General features: G+C 34.6%; 2 protein-coding genes across 2 annotated transcripts; both read right to left on the bottom strand.

The window, feature by feature from the left end:
• Nucleotides 1–766: 766 nt before the first annotated feature.
• LOC122076250 (probable calcium-binding protein CML25) lies at nt 767–2,009 on the bottom strand. The gene has a single exon (XM_042641582.1). The coding sequence runs from the start codon at nt 1,710–1,712 to the stop codon at nt 1,131–1,133; it is 582 nt and encodes a 193-aa protein (XP_042497516.1). The 5' UTR covers nt 1,713–2,009; the 3' UTR covers nt 767–1,130.
• A 12,917-nt stretch (nt 2,010–14,926) lies between these two features.
• Nucleotides 14,927–18,406, bottom strand: LOC122084592 (glutamine synthetase nodule isozyme). Its single transcript, XM_042652968.1, has 12 exons — nt 18,270–18,406; nt 17,784–17,823; nt 17,576–17,679; nt 17,422–17,470; nt 17,183–17,289; nt 17,005–17,092; nt 16,321–16,449; nt 16,133–16,207; nt 15,937–15,990; nt 15,734–15,771; nt 15,441–15,600; nt 14,927–15,343 (listed from the first exon to the last, which is right to left on the bottom strand). Exons 1-12 carry the CDS (start codon nt 18,341–18,343, stop codon nt 15,191–15,193), a joined length of 1,071 nt encoding a protein of 356 aa, XP_042508902.1. The 5' UTR covers nt 18,344–18,406; the 3' UTR covers nt 14,927–15,190.
• Nucleotides 18,407–23,743: the final 5,337 nt, after the last annotated feature.

The following is a 23,743-nucleotide window of genomic DNA, read 5'->3' as shown; positions in this document are numbered from 1 at the left end:
GGAGGAGGAGGATGGGGGGAGCAGAGTTTTTGTAACAGGGTAGAGTGTTGAGAACCCAAAAAATGTTGAGGTTGAAATGATGAGAAGACAAATATATGTCAAGGGTGAGAGAACGTTACCCGATAACATAAGTACATACCAGCGCCTACGGCCAATAAGAGAGCACGCGGGCAATATGGTCTTTTTGCGTCTACTGTGTCTTGGTGCAGATACATCATACATGTATCGGGTAGCATTCTTTCTCCATATGTTAAATGAATAATTAGTACGAATGTTTAAGATCTAGGATGGAAACCTAGACAGATAATGAATCCCCTTTGTTCTCACCCTCTGTTTCGCTTATAGTGTAAAGAATCTCCACCTTACCCTGCAAGGTAATTAGTTAAATGGGTTCTGTGTTCAGATGCATGATTCTTTAGTGTTGGTATGCAGGAAAAGGTGATTCTTGCATTTCTTAGAAGACACTCCAAAGGGAGGACATAAGATAGAGCAGGCCAGAAATTCACCTTGACCTGCATCCATGGATCCTAAAACCAGTGCACATCTCTCTCTCTCTCTCTCTCTCTCTCTCTCTCTCTCTCTCCGGGAGAACATTTCTTGAGGAGTTAAATATAAAAAAAATAACCAGCAACAAGAAGAAACAACAGCAATTCATGTATAATAAAAAACAACAATGGATCAGATCAAATCAGAAAGTTATGTCTCAGAGATTGATCCTCAAAATATACCCAACTACAGAAAATTCGTCTCAGATCAAAAACAATAATTGAATTCCAGTTACTGGACTTGGAAAAGATCATGGAATCATTTTTTTTTTCATTGTTCATATATAAATCAGAAATTTTAAAAATTCCAGTAATGCCTACATAACCATACTCAATTCCTCTCTACCCAGATGCTCAAATCAACCCAAAAGGGGAAAAAAAAACAGAAAAAGAAGATTCATGAATGCTATTACCAAGCAAGAACAGAAGAACAGAGTTGCATATATACAATTAACAACCAAGAGAAATGTAAATTCCTTCCAACCCAGAGACAGTTAACTCTAAGAAGCGAAGGAAATCAAGAGAAGGAGATAGACCAGAGGAACAGCATTCAAGGATCAGCCATTGCAGAGATAGAGCCGCTGTTTATTTGGAAGAAGAATCCTCACTAGAACCAGTCATCATGATCTTGAATTCTTCGAAATTAATCAATCCATCACCATCACAATCGACCCCACTAATCATCTTCCTACACTCTGCAAGAGAGGTCTCTTCCCCCAAACTCCTCAACACAGTCTGCAATTCCTCAGGTGAAATCGACCCGTTTCGATCAATATCGTATATCAAGAAAGCATTCCTCAAATCTTCAAGAACCTTCACGGTATCTACCCCTTTCGTGTTCAACTCAATAAACTCGTTCAGATCAATGTACCCATCTCCATCCGAATCAACCTCCTTAATCATCTTTTCCAACTCGTCTTCCGTCGTTGGGTGCCCAAGACTCCCCATGATCGCACCAAGTTCAGAGGAAGAAATCTTCCCATCGCCATTCACATCGAATTTCTTGAAAACATCCTCGAGCTCTTCGATCTGGGTCCTCGCCTGCGTGAACGAAAGCGGCCCAGATCGACTTTCATTGCTGGAACCTGCAGGAGACTCAGACTGCGATTGCGATTGCGATTTGGAAGATGATTTCTTTCTCCGAGCAAGAAAAGATTTAATACCCATGATTCTTTCCTGGTTTTCAAGTCTGAATGACCTAAAAAACTCGAAAGAAACTGAAAATCAAAGAATTTGGCCACCATAAACGAAAGGAAGAGAAGAACAACAGAAATCTATTCTGTTAGAACATACAAATATACTCTCTAAAAAAGGGGTAACCGCGTGAATCTGGAAAACCCGTCTGAATTGGGGTTCCAAATCCAAATATAGTTATGAGAAGTTACCAAATCCGCTATCTTTAGCGATGATTTCTCAGACTTTAAACACTCAAATGAGACTCCCATCAGTCCCTCTTAAGCACTGTTAAAGCCAATAAAGGCAACAAATCCTAAAAAGATTAAAGATCTTTTAAAACGACGAGAATAACGGCTATATTTAATACAGGGAAAGTGCGAGGAAGGTTCGAACACACGACCTTTTCTTTCCCTACTTAGACCAAGACCATTTCCCGCGCTAATAGACGTGGCATTCTGACCGTTCAAGATTCTAGAATCTAACGACCAGAATAAATTATTCAAGAAAACGCGTGACACGTGTATGATCTTCAACCGACAGATATTCCTTTTTTCGGCTATTTAATTAATTAATTATTAAAATTCTTTAAAATTTTTAATTATTAAATTAATTAGAGAGAAGGTCTATAGAGAGAGAGAGAGAGAGAGAGAGGGGAAAACTTCAAAAAGCATTCCAGCTTTTAGGCGTGAATAGAGGTGAAAAAGGAAGACTTCAGGTTTTTATGATAAGGTTGACGGAGTATAGTATTAAGTTGTGGGTTAGGAATCGGAGGGTTAGAAATTGTTGATGATGAGACGGATGGTTATGATGATGGTAGCGTAGAATTATATCCTGGAATTGACGTATAGAGGAAAAAAAAGCGTTTATGAGGCTCGTGCCCAAACGGTTACCTTTTCTAATAGACTACAGTACTCATACGGTCGTGCGTGCTTTAAAAAGGAAGGATGGTTAAATGGTACTGTCACCGTGTGTCCGTATCACGGGAGGTGTTTAACAAAACCAGCTAAACTTTGGCTGTGTGGTGGGCCATCCTCTTTGAGATGTAAAAGCTTTCAAAATTGGTATGGATTGTATGATTGGAATCATTAACAAGATCTGATGAAAAAGAAATGGTTACGATTTTATCCTTTATTTTGGGAATTAAAAGGGATAATTAGGTAATTTAATGGGCGTCTCTTCCTTCTCGTGCATCTCACATGCAACCCGCTGGGCTAATTCATACCTCTGACCATCTCACATGTGTGTGCAAACTTGGACAACGTGATTTGCTAAGACTGCGTTTGATAACGTTACGTTTCGTATCAAAAACCAACATTTTAATTTCTGTATACTGAAATGATGGAATTACACGGCCCTCTTTGGTGCCATTTTTTTTTTTCTTTTTATCTATTTAACAAAAATTATTAATGAAAACCATTTTTTATCAAAACATAAAAACAGTTTAGTCACTATTTGACAAAAATTATTTTTTGTGAGAAATAGTTTGGCATCTTTATATGCAAAATAATTTTTTAAAGAATGGGTGAAAAGATTCCCTTCACCCATATTTCTTATAACTCATTTTCTTTACTTTGGACTGAAGAAGAGGGGGCAAGAGACTTGGATTTCTAATTACAAAGCAAATAACTACTTTATCCCTCCATATTGAGCCTTTAAACACATGCTCATTAAAGTTCATTGTAAAAATAACTGAATATCATTTTTGACCAAAACACTGACTCTTGATCTTTTTTTGGTTTTTGTGTTTTACCAATTTTTTTTTAAATAGAAACAAGCTTCGTAAATGATACCCAATGCAGCTAAAACCATTTTTGTGAGCAAAAATCAAAAGGAAAAATGATACAAAAGAGGGTCTACCGTTTGTCGTTCCATCGAATCTTGTTTCAAACTTTTTTTTTTTCAAAAAAAAAAAAGAAAAAGAAACACACCATAAATGCATTATTCCGTTTTTTCTGGAACATTACCAAATGCAACCTAAGAAGGAATCATTAAGGGCATGGATCTTACCTGGTTGGACCAGTGTTTTAAAAACTCGATTTGGATCATCGATCGAATTGGTCGATTTGGATAAGTAGTTGCCAAGGCCAATTCTGATTCAGATCGAACGATTCTTGCTGGATTTTTAGGGTTAGTGCACATTTTGGCTGATTTCTAATCGAGCTAGACCAATTATGATCCTGATCCAATTCCATTTTTTTAAACTCTGGGTTAGATGGACCCAGATCCTCTCCGGTGCACATCCAATGATTTGGGGTGCATGTTTGAATGCTTTAATTGTCAAATACGTATTGAACATATTGGCATTGGAAAAGAGTCCAAGTCCAAGTTGGAATAACGGGCCATGTACTAGAGGCTTCATGTTGACTTGTTTTGGACCTATGAGCAAATTATTATTTTTATTTTTTATTTTTATTTTTCAGATGAGTTTTTCTTTTGTCCACGATGATGAGAGAATCTCTTAATCCAAGTCACCATCATCTCCAATCATCTTCTTGAGGTATGAAGGAAAAATCAGTCCGATTGTCGCCCATAAAGAACTCATATATAATGTCATCAACATCGTAGACAATTGTATTGAACCCATCTTCCTAGGTACATCAAGCCACTATTATTCAATGACAGAGAATGTGAATGTCTAGTTCAACCGTTCAACCCTAACTACACCTCAACGGCTGGATTCTCTTCATCTAATTCCTATTGAAGCATGTACTTTGAGAAAAGGTGCAAAGCGAAAATTTCAAAGCAGACTTTCCATTTATTAGATAAAGAATATCATCAAGATTCATGATTTGCTATTGATCACGAACATATTCTAAATCATGGAGAACACCAAAATACTCCGTATCAACAGATATTCAGTCTTTCTTTATATGATCTTAGAATTCGATGATTTTACATTAGAATTTTTGGTATTAAACTTCACATAAACCCTTTTTTTAAGGGATTTGGAGGATATTTCTCATAAAAAAAGATAAATCACATAAATATTATTCAATAAATTCCACATATAGTTTGAACAAAATATATTATTATTTATTTTCATAACCATTTTCAACAGCTTTAAGGTTTTCTACATGGGTCCAGCCCAGCCTAATAAGGATGTTTATTGGCGTTTCCGTGTGTTAGGTTGGTGAGGGCATAAGTAGTAGGCAGTGGAAAACCTGAGGGAATGCTTCCCCACTAACTCGAACTCCTAATTTTGTATTAGGTTGACATTAGTTTCATGAAATACCCTAATAAACAACAAAAATTGTTAATTAGTTTATGCTTGCATGGAATTCAAACTACCATGTATGTGCATGTGGGCATGTTCTCTTTTTCTCCATATATATGAAGAGACGGAGAAAGAGAGAGCGTTTTACATTATCCATGAGATTAACTTGTTTATCAAATTTTTTTTTTGGTAAATTAACAGCATGCACCAATCATAAGACTGAATATAATTAAGGATGTGAACTTATAACCGAAACCGTTTACTAAAATCGAACTGATCCATTTACACCGAAATCATAAAACCGTTTAGTAAATGGTGTCGTTATGGTTTCAAGTTTCAGGCTGATTAGTTAAACAAGTTTGGTCGGTTTCAACCGTGAAACACGTTGGTTTCAAATTGAATTGAAATCGTTTAAACTAAACCATTTAAACCGTTTAAACTGATCCAATTAATCTGTATAATAATTAAATTAAGTGCTCATCCTGCTTTGGTATGACTTATTGTAATTCAGTTCAAGTTTAGGCTATATATTACTATGTTATTATGTTATCACAAATGGGGTGTTTTGGCTGAACCATCTGTCATTTTAATATTTTATGCTGAAGAAGACTGGATTCGGATGTTGTATGTAAGGATGTGAATTTGTCACCGAAATTGTTTACCGAAACTGAATCGATCCGTTTACTCCGAAACTGCAAAACCGTTTAGTAAATGGTGCGGTTATGGTTTCAAGTTTCAGGCCGATTAGCTAAACGGGTCGGATCGATTTTAATCGCGAAACCCATTGGTTTCAAATCGAATTGAAACTGTTTAAAACCGTTTAAAGCATTTAAACAAATCCGATTAATCCATATAACAATTAAATAAAACATGAGCAGTAATATGTATAATAATTAATAATTAAATTAAGTGTTCATCCTGCTTTTGTATGATTTATTGCAATTCAGTTCAAGTTTAGGCTTTAGATCATAAACTTGTAATCCATATATATTACTGTGTTATTATGTTATCATAGATGAGGTGTTTTGGTTAAACCACTTGTCATTTTAATATTTTATGCTATAGAAGACTGGATTTGGATCTTGTATGATACTAGTTCTAAATGTTTGAAAATGGCCATGCAAAGAAATAACACTAGATTATCAAATTAAGACATACCATCGTTAATATAGAATCTCTTATTTGTGGTTACCAATTATTTTTGGATAAGCTTGTGATCTTCAATTTAGAGATGATTGCAAGTTATAACAAACCGATTGTGAACCATTTTACAAACCCTATGGAATAAACTGAAACTAAAATCGTTTAAAACCGTGAAACCAACACCTTTTAGAAACTGTGGAAACCGAAACTATTTACTAAATGGCCATGGTTTCAGAAAGTAGAACCGTTTAGTAAATGGTGCGGTTATGGTTTTAGTCAAATAAATGTGAATCGAATCGATTCGCACCTTTTAAACCGAAATCGAACCAATTAGCACACTTAGTTGTATGATATTAGTTCTATATGTTTGAGAATGATTATGCAAAGAAATAGCACTAGATTATCAAATTAAGACATACCATTGTCAATATAGAATCTCTTATTTGTTGTTGTCAAATATTTTTGGATATCATATGATCTTCAGTTTAGAGATGGTTGCAAGTTATAACAAACCGATTGTGAACCATTTTACAAACCGTATGGAATAAATCGAAATCAAAACAGTTTAAAACTGTGAAATCGACACCGTTTAGAAACCATGGAAACCAAAACTGTTTATTAAATGGTACGGTTATGGTTTTAGTCAAATAAATGTGAACTGAACCGATCTGCACCGTTTAAATCAAAACCGAATTGATTAACACCCTTAGAATATATAAGGCAAATGGAGTCTTTTCCAAAAAGAGGAAGAGAGAAGATGACACATGCTAGACATCCTGGCACGTAGCGACTTGTCTAGCCTCTCACCCTAAAAAAAAGTTTAAAATAAATATTGACTTTGAATATTGTTTGATTTAATAAAAATAATAACAATAAAAAAAAAAAAAATGACAATTAGTAGCACATGCTATTAGTATACAAGAGGGCAAAAGTTCCCATGAAACAATAGTAAGAAACCACACGAATGAGAGAATGGGATATACATTTGTTCGGTACGGAGCCTACATTTTCTTTGAGGAGTGAGAGTGTCAGTCTAGGTCATGGTTTTAAAAATCAGATTGGGATCAATGAAATCTCTCGGATCAGATTAGTATTGATCGAGACCAATCATACCAATCCATTGGTATGACCATGAGTAAAAATAAAAAACAATTTTTTAAAACAGCGGAAAAATTAGTTCAACACAATTCAATCCTTGGCGTAGACTTTGCGGTTCACAACGTTAGAGGGTGTAGTAGCAAGGATTCCCACTCCCCGCGTTGTGGGGATCTTCTTTTATAAATGAAAATTAATAAGTGCAATGCAGGTGTAGCTCTACTAGTTCAAATGTGTTGTGTGTTAATAAATGTCTTTAATTCGAGTCTCCTCATGATTAACCTATTACATGGGTTAGGTATAACTGCGTGTAACTTTAGTTTACCCTTCAATTTTGAACTATAAAATCGAACACGTTCGAGGGCTCCTTGTTTAAAAGAGAGAGAGAGAGATCCAAAAGAGCTGTTATTTACAAGGCTTAATCAACCAGCCAATGTACCAATCAATAGCCATTATGCCAACTAACCGGTAGCTACCTTTGTTGCCTTATCTGTACCTTCATTAGTAATCATGGCCTCTTAGTTTTGAGGAAGAGACACCAAAAGGGGTTGGCTCTTCATAAGCATCATGGAAAGACAAGGTAAGTTATTAGATGGCCGGGAATGAGCTTCTAGTTCAGTGGTAAAGAGTTAGGCAGTTGGGCTTTGGCCCTAAGTCTTGAAAATGTCATATGTTTTGATCATGGTTTTGCCTTAATCTCTTGAAAAGGTTAATTTTTGGACCATTTTGCCCTTAATATTATTGATATATCATTACTGTATCAATAACAAGTACCAACAAATCAATACATATCAATTAATACGATATGAATACCTTGAATCGTAGTCTAATGATGAACTTTTCTATTGTTCTACTTATATTGAGAATATGAAATTGTACCAATGTAGTGCAACAAATAATATCATACATAGAAAGATAATAAGATCATTTCACATAAGAATGAGCGAGAGATAGTCATAAAGTTGCTTAGCATATCTTGCCCATGGCTTAGAAAACTTTTTTCCCCTTGAGAATATTTATGGTTTGGGATTGACTCTTGGTTGTTTTTTTTTTTTTAATTAATGATATTGGATCAGATATGAGGTGAAGATACCAAAGATATTAGTGTGTCACAAATTCACAATTGCCTTAGAAGTGATATATGACTAGAAACTTTCTTTTCTATCTCTTTAATTGGGTCCATAGGATATGGGTGTGGTGGTAGACAATGTAATCCCTCTATAGACAAAATTCCCAAATATAACAACGAAGAAGGATACCAGAAAGGCCATTTCTAAAAGTTCATCTAGAACAACCTGCAACTATGTGTGTATATAGCTTCTACCCAAAAAAAAAAGTGTTTATAACTTATGGGGAAAACAATGTTCCCTGATTGTGCGGCTTTTACGTCAATATGCGAATCAATGAGAAGCACACATGGGCATTAATAGGAGATGGATTTTTTTGAATTTCATAGGAGTAAAAGGAAGGGGGATAATTTTCATTTTACTGCCCTCTGTGTCCGGGTACAAGGATCACGCGATTAGATAACGTTTATTTCTCCATAACTTATAGACTTCTTTGATTTCTTGGTTTTTAATGAAAATGGTTTAGACATCAAGAATCTCATGAAATTTTTTTTTGTTTTTTTTTCTCAAAATTTTAGAAGTAAAAGTCAGGAAAAACTTAGCCAAACATGCATTACATATAATTAAGAGTGCAAGATGGCCCTGTTGGCCTGAGTCCTCCCTGAGCCTGAACAAGGTCTAAGCTGAGATATCTCAGTTCCGATGGTTGTGAATTTCAGTCACTAAGTCAGGGTTCGGCCAGCCATGTAGTTAAGATTCTTGTTGAGCCATAAAGATTCTAAGTTCCGTGTAAGTTGGCATACTTTCTAAATTTAGATGGTCAATCAAGATTAACCTTCAAGGTTGGTTGGGCTAAACCTAGGCTTAGCTAAAGAGACTTAGAGTTGGGCTGGGCTGAGATTTTAAAAATCCCAAACCCAATCCTACCCTATCGCAACCCTAATTACGTATAGTTAGAATAGCCAATCATAATTTTTATTTAAATCTTTTTAAAAGCAAATCATAATATTTCACTTCTAGAAGGAGACTTCCATTTGGATCTACCTAAGGTTTTCTTCAACTATCTTGGGCATGAGTATATAAGACATCAAATAGGTTGTAATCTACATTTCAAGCAACTAAAATTGATTCTTAGATTGACCTCAAGGCATTCAACTTGAAGTAGACTCAAATGTATCATCAACCTTTAACCAAACTAAGAAACAAAAGTTTCCATATTCTCCTCTTCACCAATTTCCTTCTTTTAATAGCCATTTTGTCAAAGTTTTCCATTTATATGTTAAAGTTACACTAATCACAGAGATTTCCCTTATAATTTCTTTTTCCTAAAAAAACATCTTTCCTAAATGCACATGTTATTCGATCTCCACTAAGATAAAGTTTCACACTGTTATCATCTCATTTTGATAATTGAACATCATAAGCTAGGCATGGATATTTTTATATTCGACAAATATGATGCAGCCCATGAAAATCCAATTCTTCACCTCCAAGCTCCCTCCTCCCAACCCCTTTCTTTTTCTTTAGGAGTCACATGCGTGCTATGGACATGTTAAATATAACATGTTTCCTCCCCGTTAATATTTGCTAATGCATGTAAAGGTCCTAAAGGAACATCTAAATTACAAAAGGATGTTGACCAGCTACAAGTTGATAAATCCTAAGGGGTTTGTATTCATCACCTTAATTCAAATTAATGCTCATCAACCAAAAGTAAGTTATGCTCTATTTTCATTACGACTAGAGAAAAAAAGATGGGTGAAGTTATCTATTCTAATAAGCTTCTCATGATGACCCTAAGTATTTTTCATGTTGTAGTTACAATGGACTTAAATTTTGTGAATTGATACACCCCTTTTGCTTTACATCTTCAGCTCAAAAGGAGTTCCGATCACCAAGTGGTGAAATGAAGCTTTTGAGTCTAGGGACTATGAGAGAGTTCTTGACGGATATGATTGTTGAAAAATATAAAGACCAACTATCCATGTGATTCAAAATTGGTAGACGATTTGAGAGCTTATAGTTGGAGGGTCCAATTTAAAATATCAAAGCATTAGGTGGAGAGAGCTCCTCAAGTGTAAGAAGATACTTTAAAAAAAAAATATATATATATATATATATATATAAGAAGAAACCAAAGACTTGATCTAACTAGTGTATGACTATACCTCTACAACTTTCAACACCTACTCTTACATATAGATCGACAAACCTAGTTCTACATTTGGATGTATAACTTAAAGAGGATAACAAATGGACATGGGTTCTGATACCATGTTGGAGTATAACTCAAAACCTTAAAACATTTGGTGGATAAAACTACTGATGTCAAACTATAACTCTTCCTAACATCTCAACACTCATCTTAACAGATCAACTAAAAAAAATCTTTTGTCAAAAGGAAGAAAATTTGTTTTTAATATATTAAATGTATTTACAAACCTAACCCTACTCAACTAGGAGATCATTATATAGAATAGTTGTCAGTTGGGCTAGGCCATTGGGCTGTTATATAGAGTGTGGATCCAGCATAGGCCTGGCCAAGAGCCCAATATATTAAGACAGGCCCATTAACACATCCATAGTACCTCATGTACCCCTGATATTCTCTCTCTCTCCTTCTTTTAATTTTTCTTTAGGGGGGTTTGGATCACTTAGACCAGTAAACTATATTGTGAAAATGGTTTATGCAACCCTAAATAATGGATTTGACAAGACAAGATTATGTGGGCCCAAATGATATAGATATCCAAATGCTTAGGCAAATAAAACCATGTGCAATCCACTAATGCTGTAATGCACCACAACCAAAATAAGAAAAAATAAAAAAACTGAATAGACTCTTTTTTGTTTGTAACCCTAGAATGGAACATTATTTTATTTGGTCACGTTTCCCCCTGTGCCATGATCACCCATTCCTCTTTAGCTTTATTTGAGGTGAGAATATGATGCCTACATGTTCCTGCATGCAATAATCCTAAAAGAAAGGTTTTTTTTTAATGGGCGGCCTTATGGAAGAAGACAGGGAAGATTTCTTGTGTCCATGGGCTGCTTTGAACCTTTATAAGTGTAAAGACCAAGTGGGTGTTTGGTTAAAGTAAGTCCCAATCCAATGTCTCCTATCAATACCTGAAACACAGACACAGAGAGAGAGAGAGAGAGAGAGAGAGAGGTGTTTTTATGGGTTGGGTTCATACTAATTCAGCCTTGGAATACATTTTGATATGAAAAAATTGTGGTTGAATCCATCTGTTAATTTGATAAAGCAATCAAATATTATATATTTTTTTTTTTGGTAAATAGTCAAATATTAGATAAGAAATATAGAAAACTGGTTCCTGCAAATTCATTTTTGAAATATTATTATATGAATAGATGATGTGGCTATAATAATTATTGGATAGAAAGTTTATCGTTTGGATTAATATGTCTTGAATTTTAAAGCCTCTTTCGATTATATACTCTCTCATCTATTAGTATGCATCGTCATGTATATTTACACATATTTATGTTATTTCAATCATTACCATGTTCAGAACCCTAAATTTATAGACATCTATTTTGCCATGTGGTAAACTCTAAAACTTAATGGTGAACAAGGAACCTAGGGGTCAACTTATATACAAAATTTGAGTCCCATTTTATTTATCGTGTGATAGTTGTGGTACTTGAGTGGGCATGTAAGAAAGGTTCCTCCAAGGGGAGTGTAGGAATCAGGGTCCAAAAAATTATAGATTAGCATAAAAATGTTAAAATTTAGGATAGAAAAATGGAATGGGTTCCCCATGCTGCCAATGTAAGGAGATTCTCCCACACCACACCAATGGGCAATATGGAGGATGGCATCATCCACTTGATATTCACATGATTAGGAAAGAGAAAAAAAATTAAAAAACTCATGTGAGAGGACGATAGTACACTAAGTGAAAAACTTTATTTTTCAAAATATATTTAAGAGAAAAAGAACACTATCTCTTAGTGTACCCTATGCCCACAAATATAGGGAAATGGAATCAGATTGTGAATCATGTGATAAGATGCCGATGCCTCGGCTACACTTTCTTATGTGTGTGTGGGCATAGGATACACTAGGAGGTAGCTTTCTTTTTCCCAAGGTTAAAGAACGTTACTCCTAATGTATCCCATGTGCACACATGGGGAAGTAGAGTCGAGACATGAGCATCTTTTCACAAATTGATTTCACTTCTTATATATAATTTTAGGAACTGAATTCTTTATCCAGTTGCGTAACACACACTAAGGCCCCTTATGTCTGTCTCTCTTTTCATAAAAAGGGGACATATGTCATTCATAAGAGAAAGAAAAAAGATAAATACATAAAAGTGCTAGTGTGTGCTACGCATCATGACACCCTTAATTTTATATGAAAAAAAAAACTCTTACATTTCTTAGTCTCCCATCTCCAAACGATCACAATTTATTGCATTTATGATTCCAATACAAGTTTTATACATATTTCGAAAAATTCATGTAAATTACTCAGATATATTATAAAAAATTTATATAGGATACTGAATTTTTGGCATTTTCTGTCAAAAATATTTGGGTCCTTGGTACCAAACCTCAATAAAAAACACAATTTTTTTTTTTTTTTTTTTTTTTTGCTAGGAATAAAAAACACAATTTCTTGAATCTTGTAAATAAATTAAAAAATAAACTGTTCAAGTTCCAAAGTTCCAATCACAGATGTCATCCAAGTGATTTTGGCACCATTGATTTACTGGTCTGCATCATTATTGGGAAGAGAGGAAGCCAAAAAGAAATTCCCAACTTCTTAAATCTCAGTTTTTCAGGGTAGCCTGGGTCCATGTGGCAATTTTCAACCTCCCATGTCTCTGTTATCTCTTTGGTCACATTCATTGTACCTCAAAGTACACATAATTGAATAATATATGCTTTTCAAGTAATTCATTTTTATTTTCTTTATTGAACAATAAATGCACTCCACATATACCATTTAGACTTGTATTTTGCGCTGCTTCATGCACTAAAAATTAAAAAACCATAACTTGTCAAAGACGCCAAAGAATGGAAGTGAAATCTCTCTGATTTTCTGATTGAGAGCAAGAATCACAATGACAAGTGTATGTGAAAGACGACTAAGGACCACCAAGAAAGCTTGAGAGATAAGAGATGAGAGATAAGAGATGAGAGATAAAGAGATGAGAGATAAGGGATGAGAGATAAGATCACTAACATTTCCATAATTGATCTTTATAATTTATAATATTTATCCATTAGGGTTACGACTAATTGTGATCAAAGTGGTGAATTAAGCACGTGTAATATTTTTTAAGGGGAAAAGAACACACTTTAGTCGCATTTTCTCAGGACAACACAGAGGGCAGCAAAATAATGACTCCATCCATACAAAAAAAGAAAAGAAAAATCCCATGCTTAATCCCATGTTTATGACCATAGGCACCCTCTCCTTGGCCCTTGATTGGTGCAAGGTCCACACGATCAAAGGTATTCTTTGTACCTATTGCATGAGAATTCCACCACTCCAGGGTATATAGAAGATCATAATAATGTATGCCACCTTACCCTATCTCTCAGCTTTGTGAACTCTCAGCTTTGTGAAAAGATTGTTTCTTGATTTGAACTCAAAACCACTAGTTTGCATTGGAACAACGTTTACTATCCTTTTAACACAATATTTAATATAATGGATAAAAATGATTTTTTTTAAATTAATATCATATTTATATGAAATGATAAGATTTACCCTTCATTCAAATTCTTCCACCTAGAGCGAACAGAAACGCTGTGACCTAACACTATGAATGTACTTTCTAGTGAATATGTAATATAAAGAAAATTATAATTTTTGATAAAATAAATGGGGAAAATAATATTTTCTCACCGCACAGCCCCCACACCTCTTTGTGTATAAACACATGGGCAGCATGATTGAAGAGAATTTATTTCCCCAAAATATAAATATAATGACGAGCATTATTTATAGAAACAAAAAGGTGAGGGAGATTTTTTTTAGGTGGGTAAAGAATATCAAACCCCAAAGAATGGATAGAAACAACGAAGCCACAGGGCAGAATGCCACCAAGGGAGTCAAACCACCAATAAGAGGGGGGGGGGGGGGGGGAAGCAACAAGAACAACCCAAGGACAAGGAGCTCAAACTATGATCATCAAAGCAGCATCAGGTTCTCCAATCAACTAATTGAAGAAAATAAAAAGCAGGCCTAATTCAGTGACTTGTCCTTCTAAGCATAGCAATAACTCTTTTGAGTGTTTTCCCAAAGAAATTCCTCCTCAAATGGGTTAACCACAAAGTATGTATTAGTCTTGCACATTTTTTGAGTACATGCAAAATCCAAAGATTTTAGACTTCTCATTAGAAGAAACAATTTGTGTTCTAGTGAAGCGAAAAATTAGAACTTTTTCACCAACTTAGAAGTTAGAAGTATGCTAAATTCTATACAATGGGGGCCTCCAAACTAATTAGTCAACCCTTTCTCCATATTTGACGGCTCTCAGTTCCCCCAAAATTCTCTGTTTTCCAAGTCCTTGCTGAGAAACTCTTATAGGAAAATCCCCTAATTTTTGCAACATCACAAATAAGAATGTTCAAACAAAACATTTACCTCAAACAACACAAGAACTGCAAATCTGAGACAAATCTATTCCCTACCTTAACAGTAATAAGAAAAAGCCCTCTCATGTTTATTATTGATGTTACTGTTATTGAACAAGTGGAAAAATCAGAAGACAGGAAACATAAATTAACCTGCCTAAACCTCCAATTTATAAGGGCCAAGACCCACTAACCAACCTAATATAACATTACATGCAATTCTAGTAGTAGAAAAGAAGTAAATCCAGTAACAAATCAATCCTTGGCACAAAGAGAAACAGCAAGTAGATCCCATGAGAAACACCACCTCAATGGTAGCCATAAATGAAGCCTCATGCTTTCCAGAGGAGGGTTGTCTCTGCAATCATGGAAGTGACCACATAGGGATCCATGTTTGATGCAGGCCTCCTGTCCTCAAAATAACCTTTACCTTCTTTCTCCGTGTCACGCCCAACCCTGATGGAAGCTCCACGGTCTGCGACACCCTGTGAAAGAAACAACCACATGTTAATGAATATATCAGCACACTTCACCTTAACAATTGAAAATTTTGGAGTAACGATCAGGTTAACATGTCTTTACCCATTTGAATGTGTTGATATCTGCAGTTTCATGTCGTCCAGTGAGTCGGCGTTCGTTGCCCTCTCCATAAGCAGCAATGTGCTCCTTGTGCCTCAATCCAAGCTTTTCAATTGCCTTCTTGATTACCTTGAACCCTCCATCACTTCTCATGGATTTGGTGCTGGAACCCACATAACATAATTCATCAGATATCAAAATATGAAAAACAGGAAAATTCCGCCCAGTATTGCCACTAAATTATAACTAAGGAAGCAACCTCCTAACAATATAGAATAATGGAGATAAAAGGTTACCTGTAATTTGTGTGAGCACCAGCTCCATTCCAGTCACCCTAATGACAGAAAATTGGGCAAACAGAATTAAAGAACAGGAAAACAAGATTTCAATAAGAAATGACATGTTCAATTGAATTGTCTTATGTTGCAGAGCATTAAAAAGGTATATTTTATTGAAATCTTAAACAGATCAACGTAATAGATCCCAAAAGAAATTTAACCTGAATGGGCTTTGGATCAAAAGAGACCACAACACCAGCAATCTCTGTAATTCTCTGTTCAAGAAAGAATGCAAGCAATCAGTAAACAGAACCATATCACTGTTTAGAACCTTCTCTCCCTTAAGAGGAACAGTTAATATTTTGCAACCTAACAAATAAGAAACAATGATAACAGAAAACCATCATTTTGAATTACCTCCAAAATGTAGCGAGCCACCCATAACTCATCCCCAGCAGAGATGCCAAGAGCAGGGCCAACTTGAAATTCCCACTGAACAAGATAAAAAGGACATAAAATAGGTCACAATGTGATAAAATTTTACAGGAAAAGCCTATCAAAAAGCAAAAAAAGAAGAATGAGAATCAGAAAAACGAATCTCATACCTGGCCCGGCATCACTTCTCCATTGATACCACTGATGTTGATGCCTGCATAAAGGCATGCTTTGTAATGAGCATCAACAATATCACGCCCAAAAGATTTGTCAGCACCAACACTGCAATAGTATGGTCCCTGTTTTGCAGCAAATATCAAATTTCAATATCACCAAGGCAACAGAAAGGTTACAATCTTAGCTCACGTATGAATGCCTGATGTAGCTTCACTACAAAATTAAAATACTTGATCAATTGACACAGGACATCATCCAATTCACACTCTACCAGTTTTATAATTTCAAAACACTTATCCGGCTCATCAGATTTGCCCGAGCAATGAAACTTGAATCCAAATGACTCAGATTTTAAAAATTGAAATCTATGTCCAAGTGTTGACAACCAACTAGATGCAAAAAAATTGTGACTCGAACAGAGGCCTAGAGGTGATATGAATTTAAGGAATTAAAAACTGCTGGTATCATATTGAATGATCTGTTTATTGCACATTCACTGAAATTGGTTTGGGGGATGAGAGAGGAGGGAAAATTCTAAAGAAACCAAAAAGAATGGAAAGAGCATTTCTAGGAATGGGAGGAAAGACCAAGTTTGAGATATTTAGACTGAACAAAGGAACACATAATAAAACACAAATAGTCAATAACCAAAACCTGGCGAAATGAACCATTATTACCTGAGGGCCAGGAAAACCTCCCAGAGGCCACCCAAGGGGCCAGTTGACATCCTTCTGCAAAAGGGTGTACTCTTGCTCTATTCCATACCTGGTTTTCAAATAAGAATACAAAAAGACAACTTAGAAAACAGAATGAACAATTGGAACCGGATAAGAGAGAACAGGAACAAAATTATACCAGGGTTCCTCAGCAGCAACATCTGGGTGGCTGAAAATCTTTGCAGCATCATGTCTCTTGTTTGTGGGAATGGCTTCTCCAGCTGGTGTGTAGGCATCACACATGACCTAAATAATGAAAATATAAATAAAAATGGATTTTGATATAAATGAAAGGAACAAAAGGAATTAAATTCAATAGTGAGCTACAAATAAGTAATGAAACTGCAAAATAAATAGTGATATATAAGATTTACATACAAGAATGTTGTCTCCCCTCCTGAAGGGATCCTTGAAGATTGCTTGAGGACTGTTTCAACCAAAGGAAACATCCCTCATTAAATATCACCCACAAATTGTAGATTACGAAAAGTAAGATCAGAAATATAAAAAGTGAGAAAAGAAGAGAACTCACTATAAGATCACTTCACTATCCTCTCCTGGAGCTTGTCCAGTGCTGGAACCATCATAGTTCCATTTTGGTAGCTTTGCCGGATCATTAACTGACCCAGAAAGAGTCTAACACAGGACAAAACAACCCAACAACCACAATACATCAACAAATCCATATAGGCAAAAGGATGATCACAAAAAAAGCATAAATGGAACAACTGAGTTAGTACCCTTGCTTTACTCCTGAGGTCCATTCCAGATCCACCGATCCTATTATCAAAAAAAAAAAAAAAAAAAAAATTATAAAACTAGTTACAGGGAAAGTGAGATTTTCATTAACGAGATCAGAAAGCAAAATAAAATCAGACTTAAAAGCTAATCCAAATCTAAAACTTTTTGAAGATGGAAGACTACAAAAAGCAAAGAGTGTAAAACCAAACCATACCCATTAGAGATAAGAAGTAAGAAAAAATAACCCAGCATACAGAATGAATAAACTTAAGAACATTAACGAAAAGCTGCTACTGCTTACCTCCAAGTGTGATAACAAAAACCCACAAACGTAAAAGAAAACTGAAATAAAACTGTATATACCCATCAAAGTTCCATCAACAAAGAAGACAAAGACGATACAGAAAGCTAAAAACATCTAAGATCCAGAAACAAAACATACAACCAAAAACTAAAATCAAACCAAATGAAACCTAAAAACTTACCATATGTACTCGGCGATAATCTTCTTTGTAGTGTCAGAGAGGTTGAGGTTCACGAGATCTGATAGCAACGCCATGGTTGAGAGGAATCAAGAAACAATCACAGGCTTTCTCTCTCTACCTCTGTTTCCTCTCTGTTTTGCTCTGTGAAGACGTAAGGTAAGAGGCGGTAGGAATATGAGTAGAGCTTTTATAGTGGCATTTGTTATTTGAAGATCTAATTAAATTAGTGATAATTATATTATTAGAAAAATAATTAATCAAAATTTAATTAAACTAATTAACATTTTAGAATAGAATACTTAGTTCTGGTTAAAAAACAGGATGGTGGGAAAGGATAAAGTTGAAAAGTTGCTGGTTAGAAAGATATGATAAGGAAACAGAGACCTTGAATCTCTCTGTAACCTTACCCGGCAGCTTCCTCCTTCCACTGGTCCCACCAGTATACTTCTGTACGGAATCCTTTAATTACCATAATAACCTTTGGTCTTTAGACTCATTGGGTTCCAACTTCCAAGTAAAGGTCAATGAATTTACTCTTAAAATGAGAATGGATATTTTTTTTTTGATTATTTAAAGAGGGAAAAAATTTCCCACAACACTAGAGTGTAGTTTCTCTCTCATTTCTAAAATAATAAAAAAAAAATATTCTCTCTCATAAGATTATGTAGATCCCATGTGAATGTAAATATTTTTTTAGAATATGATATGTAGATTTTTTTCTACTCTAACAATATGAGAAATATTTTTTTTAATTACCTAACTAAAATTAAATATGAAATAGAGAGGAAGCCATGATTTTTGTGGGAGGATCAAGATTTTTTTTTCTTGTATAAAATTTAGGGAAAGTTTTCTTTGGTCAAGTAGTGAAGGAAAATGACAGCTGCTCTCCCCTCCCTTTACAATATGGGTTGACAATACCCCTATACCATAGGGGATCCCCTATAGAGGGCATCCCACCCTTGATCATGGGCTTGGGTAATCTTGATCCTAAAATATATGAAAAAAAAAAAATAGAAAAAACACATAGTGGGTACCACAATGACTCAGTCACCTGTTTTGAATCATATGACCCATGAGAGGATGATATCATTTTCTGCACCATCATTAGTGTGGTATGCAATTGCTCCTTGCACTTGTAGTGTAGAAAGACCTCTCCCAAAAATTATTTACTTTTGAAAAATCAAAGAAATTTAATTGTAAATTAAAGTACATTTTAAAAAGCAAAATTAATATGTTTTAGAATTAATTATAGTATTACACCATCTTGTGAGGTAATCATTATAAAAAATTTCACACTGCAAAAATCATTACAAAAAATTTATATTTTTACAATAATATAATTTTACTTTATTTTCCTTTGCAATCAAATGGAAGAATTTTCTCTTCCATTTCGGAAGTTGTGCATTATTAGGTGAAGGGTTTGTTAATTTAGAACTCAAGACTTCAGACTTCAGTCTTGGCTCTGTTATAGACTTAGAAAATTTCATTCAAAGTGCTATGAAGCTTCCTTCTAAGACTCAAAGCTGAATAACAAACCCTAATCCATAAGGGCAAGGGTAACACTTTCTTGGACATTTCTCCTTAGCTTTCTTAGCAAATAGGGTAGGTCAAATACACACACACCAAAAAAAAAAAAAAATTAAGGGTAAGAAAAAGACAATAGTCTTTGCAGTAACCTTTAAGGGGGGATTTTTTTTTTTTAAAGAAATTTAAGGGGAGATGGCAGTCAAAGCATATGTTCCAAACCTCAGATCCTGTTTGGATGTGGGATACAAACACTCATCTACAAACTCAAAATATTGTACTCATTATTGCTCAGAGTTCTTTAAACCATGACAAGTGATCAGTTATAACTTGTAACTCATAAGCTCCACTCCTCGGACAAAACAATGGCAAGTGATCAGTTATAAGCTCTAGTCTGGTTCTCAGACAAAAAAATGACAAGTGATCAGTCATAAGCTCTAGCCATCAGAAAAAAAAACAGACAGTGTACACAGGCTTCATCCTCCACATGTCCTTCAAATCAACTCTATAAACCTGAGATAACTTTCTTTAAATGACAAGTGATCACTCATAAGCACTGGTCCTTATACATAACAGTGTGTGTACACAGACATCATTCTCCACATGTTCTTCAGGTCAAATTCTACAAGATGCCTTTCTCATTTACACTTTCACAGTTCACACTTCAATTTCCTAAAAGTTATATTTGCTAGTTAAGGAAGGAAAACCAACCCCCTATGTGAAAGTGATTTAGAATTACATTGTTGGCAAGCAAAAGGGTGTGTAACTAATGCATGAGGCTAGGAAAGAGCATACTCTTACTCTCACTTTGTCGAGAGGCTATTTCCTGATTTAAACCCGCAACCACTAAACCACAATGTAATAATCTTATCGTTGTGTCGAGGTCCATCCTTTTTGCCTTTTCCATTGCTAACAAGCAATGTCTTGATAATCATTTTTTTATAAGTCTACTCTATCTAGCTACTAAATGGGATTTTAACTACAACTACATGCGAAGGGGAGAGGGGTTGAGGAAAAAGGGAAAGGGAGTGTTTTATGGCACAAGGTGAAGATAGAAGAGCACTCTATTGACAAAGCATCAACCAAGTAACTTGGTTTTGGTTATATGTTAGAAATTCACTCACAACTAGTGTTTTTATAAAATAAGTGGTATAAAAAAGGGAAATGATGCGACTAACCAGTCATTAGTCGCCAACCAATTCTAGGCGCTTTAGAACAGGACCCTAAAATATTTAATCACAAAAAGTATGAAATATAATTGGACCTATGGTTGCACCATTTTTGGCTATAAGATAAGATTTCTTGAACATGATGAAAATCATTTCGGACATGAGGGTATAATTATGAGATCACAATGATGGCGTTTACTATAGATGAAAGAAAATCTTCTTCAGCATTATCTGTCTCTTCCACTAAAGATCAGAAATTTTCTTATGTCATTACCCAAAAAAAAATAAAAAATTCTTATGTAATAGAGCCAAATGGTTCAACCATTCAACCTAGGCTGGTTTCAAAATATTGCTAAAAATTTCCATGATGCTAGAGCGGAAAAACATCTAATGAGAAAGCAAGAAATTTCTCTCAATTCCTTAAACAACCACATTTTGTCTAATGAGAGAATATATCGATTTAAACCTCATGAGTCATTAAGTGAGAGGGCGTGAAAAGAAATCCCCACTACGACATTGTGGGGAAAATTTTTTTTTTTCTTGGCTTTCAAACATAGGATAAGAATGAAAGAAAATAATTGAGCTGAGGAGGTTGAAACTTGAAAAAGACATCTGATCAAGGTGTCGACTGAGAAAAAAATTTCGGATAAGAATGTGTTTGTAAATAAATTTTATTTTATTCTTGAGCGGCAAATCGGGCAAGTAATGGTCGACGTGGCGGCACAATATCTCCCGCATAAAATCTGAAGATAAGGAATCGTTTCTCTCGATCCTCGCCGTAATAATAGACCTTCGCTTCACTGAATGATGGAACCGGGACCACCGGGTGACCCGTGACCTTTTTTTTTTTTTTAATTTATAATTAAAGATCTAAAATTTAACAGCCATTGAGATAGTAGGTTCGTCCGGACAGGAGCACCTTAAGATTCTGTCCTCCCTAGTATTTCTCCATTGTCAACCTTGATCATGGTCGTATCATGATCCATGGTTCTAAGTATCGGTATTGGATCATTCGATCTGTATCCATTCCATAAGTTATAGATCACAATACCTAGTGGGGGTGAAAATAAAAAAATTTTAACTTTTAGAAACATTAAGGGTATATGTTCAAAATAGACGATCCGACGCTGATCTATTATGATACTATATCAAATTTGGGATGGCCGATACCTAATTTGATATCTTGCACTAAAACCATGTTTATTTATAAATTTTTAGTTTTTCTACTTGATGAATCACCAATATCAAGATGGGAGAATGGAATCTAAAATGGGTAAAATATGATCCATTACTTGTAAACTTTTGTGTATAATATGCAAATAATTTGTAAATTCATGCATATTATGCGAATATTTATTTACATTGTGGAGAATTTTATTCTCTTATCTGTCATGGTTATCTTCCATGTCATGCGGTATTATTTGTTAATTTTCTTTTCAGTAAAAATGTATATTATTTGTTGGCATTTAAATTAAGTAGTCATATTGTCTATGTCATCATATAATCAATACTGAAACTTGTCATAGGATTGAGTTTTATCCCCTGATTACAGGTTTCAGATGCACGAGAGGATATTTTAGGGAACATATTAAAACACTTTAAGTTCTTAATTAAGGGTCTGTGAACCCTAAGATGGTGTGGTGAACCTCCCTCCTCCTTATGCGGTGACGGAAAATTTTGTCTATTATCATATGCATACATGTTGAAACACATATCATTTGAGTTCTAGTATTCAATTAGCGAGTCTTCCAATATACATATGTTTAATGGTTCGAGTTTTCGAGTATAAAGCAAGTCAAGTGTTTAATATGTTTGTTTTCTTAGATAAAAAGTTGTTTGATGTGGATTATTGACAACCTACTACCCAACTAGATCATTATTCTAGCTTGTGTTTAGGCATCTTTCTCTATAACACATCATTCACCCTGCCTAAAAAATTCAAGTAAACAAGTTTAATTTACCCTTCCCATTTCGATTGCTTGTTCAAGATGTTTATAATTAGTCTTTTTATTTATTTAATTAGTTAATTTTTTCCTCTTATTTTGTGGCTACCGTTACTGTAAGAAATGTCAATATTTTGTAAATAATTTTACTATTTGATTTGATTATGCACTATGATGATGTATACTCATGGACTATCAGAAGATTATAAGTTTTTTATCATCTTTGTTGGGGATTGATAGTAACAGGGTAAGATAGAACAAAATTTTCCATTTTTCATGTTAGTCCATGGTTGATCAAAAACTGACTTAGACTCGACGCCGCTCACAATAATAACAAAAAATTCAGCCTTATCCCAACTTCGACTACATGGATCCATAAAAAATAATAATAATAAATAAATAAATAATTAAGGAGAGAGAGAGATGTAATTTGAAATTTGAAATTTGTGAACCCATAAAATAATTATTGACTTTTTATTATTTAATTTTTTTAAGACCAATTATTGTGTAAGATATGTTCTATGCATAATTTGTCCTTTCAAGAACATGAAAGCAGCTATCGTTAATTAGAAATCACAATGGCCACAATGGGGAGATTTGATTATCTTCAAAGGGTGGTCTGAATTTGTTTAAAATATCTTTTGGTTGTCAAATCTATTTAGATAATCAAAATGAAAGTCACCTTTGGAACTCATCATAACATGAACACATACACTTAAATCTTATAAGATTCATAGTATTTATCTGATTATGATACTTAGACATGCATATGCAATTAATTAAAATTTGATTAGATTATAAAAAATGAATTAAATATCCGATTAATATATCTAATAAA

Source organism: Macadamia integrifolia, chromosome 1 (assembly GCF_013358625.1).
Source record: "Macadamia integrifolia cultivar HAES 741 chromosome 1, SCU_Mint_v3, whole genome shotgun sequence".
In the NCBI taxonomy this organism is placed as follows: Eukaryota; Viridiplantae; Streptophyta; class Magnoliopsida; order Proteales; family Proteaceae; genus Macadamia; species Macadamia integrifolia.
Note: the sequence above shows the minus strand (reverse complement) of the source record. Positions and strands in the feature narration are given on the sequence as shown.

Excerpts from the sequence above, each read along its gene's own strand:
- LOC122076250 (XM_042641582.1), bottom strand. The coding sequence starts at position 1,712 with ATGGGTATTAAATCTTTTCTTGCTCGGAGAAAGAAATCATCTTCCAAA.
- LOC122084592 (XM_042652968.1), bottom strand. The coding sequence starts at position 18,343 with ATGGCGTTGCTATCAGATCTCGTGAACCTCAACCTCTCTGACACTACA. Across the intron at positions 17,824-18,269 it reads ATTATCGCCGAGTACATATG|GATCGGTGGATCTGGAATGG; the intron begins GTAAGTTTTTAG and ends TTTTGATAATAG. Across the intron at positions 15,344-15,440 it reads ATATCAACACATTCAAATGG|GGTGTCGCAGACCGTGGAGC; the intron begins GTAAAGACATGT and ends TTTCTTTCACAG.